This window comes from Olea europaea, unplaced genomic scaffold (assembly GCF_002742605.1).
Source record: "Olea europaea var. sylvestris unplaced genomic scaffold, O_europaea_v1 scaffold526, whole genome shotgun sequence".
NCBI classification, from domain to species: domain Eukaryota; kingdom Viridiplantae; phylum Streptophyta; class Magnoliopsida; order Lamiales; family Oleaceae; genus Olea; species Olea europaea.
Genome location: NW_019263579.1, coordinates 191,983 through 198,959, shown reverse-complemented (window position 1 = coordinate 198,959; position 6,977 = coordinate 191,983). Strand labels below are relative to the sequence as shown.

Genomic DNA, 6,977 nt, shown 5'->3' with positions numbered 1-6,977 from the left:
GCACGAATGTCTGAACAAAGCCTTATGGGCTTATAGAATATCACCTCGGTCAAGTACCAAAGTTACTCCTTTCCAACTTGTTTATGGACAGGAAGCCGTTTTGCCTATGGAAATCAACTTGCAATCGATTAGAGTATGCTTACAACATAAGTTGAATGATGATGAGTATGCCGAATCACTAGTTCAAAATTTATTGAGTTTAGACGAATTAAAGTTGGACGTCTTAGATAGATTGCAAGTTCAAAAGCAAAGAATAGCTAAATTTTATAATAAAAAAGTCATAGCCAAGTCGTTCAGCCTGGGTGAACTAGTTTGGAAGACGCAACTCCCTTTGGATAGCAAGGATCCAAAGTATGGGAAGTGGTCGCCCAATTGGGAAGGGACATACAAAATAAACAGTGTGTTGCCCAATGGAGCGTATCACTTGGAAGATTTAGACGGCACCAAGCACGTGTGATTCATTAACGACAAATATTTGAAAAAATATGTTATTTCTTTATGGGAATGTGAACAGATAAAAACATAATCAAACATTTTGAACGATTAAAAGTAACAAGGTCAGAGCGAAATACGTTCAAATGAAGCCTTTTATTATCAAACGTTCATTACAAGAATACAAAAAATACAAATAATGGATGTTCTACAAAATACAACTAAAGTAAGATAATCTCCCAGTTGATCGCTGAGTAAGCTTCACACCGCCTTCCTAAATGCATCGCAGCAATGGTGGGATCGCCGAGTAAGAGGGTGTATTGGCCTCACCACCTTCCTAAATGCATCGCTGCAATGGCGAGCAAAGAGGCTGAGAAGCACTCTCAGCAGGCAAGTTGAGAAGCACTCTCAGCAAGCAGAGTGGCCCACAAGCAGCCCAAAAATTGCCTTCCATCATCGACTCCTTGTGAAGAACAAAGAGATGATGGGAAGAATTTTGAAAGAAAAAACTTTGCTGCTGGCCAGAAAATATTTCCTATACCTCCCATACCAAAGGTGACATCAATGCAAATAGTAAAATGGGCGAACTAAACAGTCCATTTTGGATCGGATTGATCGTCATAATGCCAGGTAATGGCAGCAAATTGGTTTCGAAGAAGAAAATGAAGAGATGAAGATAGAAGATGAAAAATGCGAAACATTTATAGGGGTGAAGATGAAGAGACAGAATGTGAACAGCCACATTTCTGCCTAATAAACGGGATTAAATAGCCCAAAGTCTTGAGAAAAGTGGTGGAAATATCAAAAGAAAATGGACAAAATTTTTAGCACAAAGCAATTAAATGCTTAAAGAATTGACGACTAAAAACAAACGTCCAATAAATGCACAAGAAATGTTCATTAATGATGAACAAAGTTACAAAAAGGAAAAAATCGAATTACAAAAGAAAAAGACATCATATGTCTTAATTACAGTCCACCCCATACTGAACGAATTCGTTCCCTAAGTCTTTCCCAATCCTCGTTCTGCCGAGAGGAAGTGATGTTCAATTCAGCCACGAGATCATCATCAACTTCCAACTTCTTGTACTGCTCGACCAAGGACTTAGTTCGCTCAATTCCCTGGGAGGCGTTGCGCTTTTTAGCAGCTATTCTCGCCCTGCAGTCGTCCATTTTGGCTTGAAGTTCCCTCATCTGAGCAGCCAAGTTAACCATCAAAGAGTCTTCAACCATGACTTCGGAAGAGATTTCTTTCAACTCGTCCTCAGCCTTGTTAATCTCCATGCACAAAGACTCTTTCTCAGCTACGGCTCGAAAATATTGAGTACGCTTAGCCTTTAGTTCAGCATTCTTGGCCAGTATAGAAAGGACCTCGGAGTGGATAACCTTCAATGTCGCTTTAAAATCGGCAGAAAGATTGAGCGACGGAAGCGTCAGTACTTGCTTCAACTTCACACTCAAGTGCTCAAGTTCATCCTTGTGTCTGGCAGCACTAGCCCTTCCAATATCCATATCCATGAAGGATACGTACTCAAATATCGACTCCTTCAGGAACTTCAAATCTTGAGGACTTCCCCTTGTCTGAGCGAGAAGATGTTGCCACAACGGGCGGACTCATAGGAATATCTGCAAAGCTCAAGAGCAACAAATCAGAAACCAACAGCACGAGCAAAGGTAAAGACATCAAAAGACTGAATTACCTTCTGCTTCAATGATTGGGGGGTGACGCCCTGGCAAGAAGGTGGCTCATCCATGGGTTGTGATGAGGACCCTGGGGCTGAAGATGTCTCTTTAAGCGTAGCCCCCTCATCAACCAGTTTGGATGAATTAGCCTCGGCAGAAGATGATGGAGCAGGAGCTGTCGGTGCCAAAGCCTTTGAAGGAGAGGCTGAGCTTTTCTGAGAAGTCCAAAAGATCATCAGCACACAGAAAAGTTTCAAGTGTAAAAAAGTATACTTGTGAATAAACCAATTTAATTACCTTCCTCCTGACGATAAGAGGGGCATCATCATCATCATCAACATCATCCTCCAGAATGGGAGATGCTGAGGCTGGCCGTTTGCGGCTTGGGGCACTCTTGGCCGTAGCGACGGCCAGAGGTGTTCAAAAAGAGGATGAATGGCGTGGCTAGAATTGAAAGGGGCTAATAAAAAATGGCTGGTTAAAAGAAGATTACGAGCATCTATAGCCTCTGCCTCCGCCTTATTAATGGTATAAAAACGGTCAACTAAGTTCCTTGAATAGCAAGGGGGAACAGGCCAAGTTTGGCCGAAACCAAGCTGACGGGCAAAAAATTGGGGAGCATAAATCTCTACCCCTGCCTTGGCATTAGTCCCAGTTAGAATATCATGAAATAGCTCCCTCCCGGTTAAAAACTGAATCCAAATGAGCAGGGAGGTGCTCGCGCTATCTATGGTGGAAGGGGGATGTACATAGTTTGGAGTCAAAAAAGGAGGAAAAGAAAAAAATGAAGGGATTGAATCCAAAGAATAAAAGAATGAAAAAATGTCCCTTCTGGACATATTTACAGGAGCTAAGGGCTCCAGGGCTAGCCCATAACAGCTAGCAGAAGGGCGAGAGATGGATGGAGCACCAAGCGATGGAAAATAGAATCTCAACCACAGTTGAGTGAACCAAATAGGTCCACTGCCAGTAGGAGATGCACCATTCTTCAGTTGAGCTTGAAGAGAGGCCATGCCTCTATAAAGGCCAGCCAAAAATAAAGAACATAAATTCAAAGGCCTGCCACGCGCCAATTCGTGCGCTATAGGTAAATAACTCAGGGAGGGCTTTATGCTTGGCACGCACAAAATATATTTACAAAGCCAAACTAAAAGGAAGGCCACTCGCTCAGTATGGGAAGGCTCAGCGCTTAAATGATTGTGGAGGGTTTGCAGGCTTGAATAAGAATCGATATAGTTTTTACCAAACTTTAGGGCGCCACCAGAAACTAAGATACCTGGGAAAATGGTATCGCCCAAAGGTGGTAGATTCACCAGGGCCCCAACATCCCTTAACATAATAGACATGGGGCCAACAGGAAAAATAAAGGTGTTATACTCAGGGGACCAAAAACTTAAAGCAATCGAAAAGAGTGCTTAATCAAAAGTAGGAGGGCGAATAGAGATTTCTAACAAATCAAGAATCCTAGCGCTATCAAAAAGTGCCTTAGTAGGACCATGACCCACAAGACGAGCATGCCACCTACGAAAAGCTACATCAGATTTAGGCCAAGTGCGAATACCTCTTTCGCGAAGTGGCCCCAGCGGTAGAGAGTTCAGGAATGGAGGACCCTGAGTGCAAGGAAATAACTGACCCCGCCGCCTGTTCAACTGCCTCTGCATTGTTGAAGGAAGGACCCAAGTAGAACTCATTACGTCCAACGTCGACGGGTGCGAGAAAACTTGGGGTTATGTATGGGCGACTCAGAAGTCTTTGAAAGTCATCAAAATTGAAGGAATCGCTAGCCTGAGATTGTGAAGCAGCCATTTGAGAAGGAACGAAGCTTTTCAGGGTTACGTAGCAGGGAAGCAAAAGATGAACAGTGAATCGTGAAAGAGACGCAAAAAATATAAGGCGTGGTTTGATGGCAGTGAAATGGCGTGTTTGGGGTTTATAAGGGTTTGCAAAACGGCGCACTTTTTCAAATTATAGAAGAAAACAATGATTGAAATTCTTGAAAATTTCGAATATTGCTGGAAACACAAAGTGAATATGGCAAAATTTAATAATTATTATTAATTCTGCCATATTGGGGGGTGATTGTTGACACATAAAAATTCAGCCCAAATCGAATAGCCCAAGGAGTGAAGCCCAATTGGAGGATCCTCAAATCAGATAGCCCAAACAACGAAGCACAATCGAACAAATCAAGATGAAGGCCCAAATAAGGAGGCCCAAGAACGCGGTAACGCCATCGCCCAAGTTTGCAAGTCGCCCAGAATCTGAGTGAATGGAGTGTCATACAGTCGCCCAGAACTGTTACTCTATTCTCGCCCAAACCTTCAAGTCGCCCAAGGTCTTAACAAACATAAAGCGTCGTGGTTATCAAGAAGTGCAGTTATCAAAGCAGTTATTGAAGCAGCCCTATCACGTTCCACGATTCAAGGAACTCAATCGAAAGCGGTTGAACGATGAAGAGTAATGACAGCAGTTAAAAAAGGCAGTTTTCATGACAAGTTGGCCATTACGAAGAAAGTGGGCAGTTATAGGACGATCAAGCAGTTTTTAGAGCGGTTGATCACAAAGAGATCGTTCATGAAGTATAAAAGAGAGAAAGGACATAGAAGCAAGGGACCGAATTCAAAACTCTCGAACAGAGAACATGTAATTTTCATTTCCTTAGTTTTTAGACTTAAACACTTTTCTTTCAGTAACTCGTGTGCCTGCGCCCCTTGGAGGCACGTTGTTTTTCATTCCCAATTGTAAAATCATCGCCAATAAAAGAACACCCTTTTTTGAGACTTTGTTTCAAGAGGTTTTGTCCCTTACACAATCGTCTGATCCTTTTTAATTGTTAGCGACTAACCCGCGCGAAACAGGACTGATTGAGTCTCGTGACAACAAGATGCTCTAAAGTGAAATTGCCCGTCGATAATTATTACAACCTCTGTGGGCAATCCTTCTCAGGATAAAACGATCACAAACCACTTGTGCAGCAATTATGAATAGTTTCCTAGAACTCTCGAATGTACTCCAGAAAAGTATTAAAAAAAATCGAGTATAAATTTTAGAGTATGAGAAATTGAAGTATTGTTTCTGATGATTTCGTTTTTGATGATCTTTTTGCAAACAAGATGGGTGTATATATAGGCAGAATGGATCCAACCATTTCTACCATGATCCAAAAATATTTGCAAAATTCACTGGCTAGTGGATAATGGGTTGTTAAAAAATGGTCATATTATACTAACTAATTTGACCCATTAAATAATTTCGCAAATAAATAAATAAATAAAATATTATTTTAATCAAGGAAGCACAATGTCCAAATCAAAGACTTTTTAATTATTGCGTGGAAAGTGACCCGAACCATCGACAAACAAATGCCACGTTTTCCACCACTTGGACACTTCATCTAAATTGATGATTTCTTTTACATTTTATATTCATAGTATAAATATCTAACATTCATCACTATGGAAACTTATATTTTGCAATTACATAGCTTCCACTTTAGTATATTATCAATTTACACACGTCTCCTCTTGATACTTTGATTGACTTCTTAGTCTTTTATTAGTACTCTTGACCTATCGATTACAAGACTTTTCTCTCCTTTGTATCCTTTTGGAACTGAAGTCTAGGGAAGGCGTAAACATCAACCACAAGAAAATGTAAAATTCTAGCTAGATAAGACATTCACTTTTTTTTTTTCTTCAATCCTTTTGTTTTTATTTAGAAAAAATAGGCCATATCTTGACTAGGCTCTTTCACTACTGTGCATATTTGTCCTATCATCTTGTTTCAAGTCTCCACTTTATGCTATAAAAGAAAAATGGGAGAATGTAATGTCACCTTGAGCAAAACAGGCATGGAAACATCCAAACTAGCCTTAGTTTTCCATCTTTATATTCTTCTTCTCTCTTTAGTTCCACTGAACATTGAATCGTCTGCAGAAGCAAGTGCTCTTATAAGGTGGAAGGAAACCTTATTATCTCATGATTTTCTCAATTCATGGAACATTGACAATCATTGGAATGTCTGTAGATGGAATGGAATTGTCTGCAACACTAAGGGTTCAATTTCTGAGATAGCAATATACGATGGAAACCTCAGTGGCACGCTAGACCATCTCAATTTTTCTTCGTTTCCAAATCTTCAAATGCTTCAACTTAATAATAATAATTTCACCGGGTTTGTACCATCTACAATAAGCAGTCTCTCCAAGCTTATTTACTTGGACTTGAGCCACAATTTCTTCGACGGCATCATTCCAATGGAGATTGGAAATTTGACAGAGCTTCAACATATTTATTTGGCAAGGAACTTCTTCTTTGGTTCCATCCCTGATATTTTCAGTTTGATGCCCAAACTACAAATCCTTGATTTATCTAACAATTCATTTCAAGGAAAGATCCCGCCTTCTTTAGGCCAACTTAGGAATCTTCGGCAGCTAAATCTCAGCATAAATAGCTTGAATTCTATAATTCCTTCTGAGATTGGTCTATGTACAAATCTTAATGACTTGAATTTAGATAGTAATTTACTTTTCGGGACCCTACCTCTGTCGTTGACCAATCTGACAAATCTCAAGGCTCTTTCTCTGTACAACAATACATTTTCAGGCTCCATTCCACCGGGGATAGGAAGCTTGCAAAATTTGGTGAGCCTACACCTGTCAGTCAACTTATTTTCAGGTACGATACCTCAAACAATCAGGAATCTGACAAAACTTAACTTACTTAGTCTTTGCTGCAGCAATCTTACTGGAACAATTCCATCTGAGATTGAGGATTTGAAATCACTGAAATCCCTCAGTCTCGGTAGGAACCAACTGAGTGGGAAATTGCCTAAAGCCATCTCTAATGTTAGTATGTTGGAAC

At 40.4% G+C, this 6,977-nt stretch overlaps 1 protein-coding gene across 1 annotated transcript in view; it reads left to right on the top strand.

Annotated features, from left to right (window-relative positions):
* Window positions 1-5,929: 5,929 nt before the first annotated feature.
* Window positions 5,930-6,977, top strand: part of LOC111388719 (leucine-rich repeat receptor-like protein kinase PXC2) — a 2,305-nt gene continuing 1,257 nt past the window's right edge. The window contains exons 1-2 of the mRNA XM_023013504.1: window positions 5,930-6,771; window positions 6,853-6,965. Coding sequence (XP_022869272.1) covers window positions 5,930-6,771; window positions 6,853-6,965 — 955 coding nt within the window. The remainder of the gene's footprint in view (window positions 6,772-6,852; window positions 6,966-6,977) is intronic.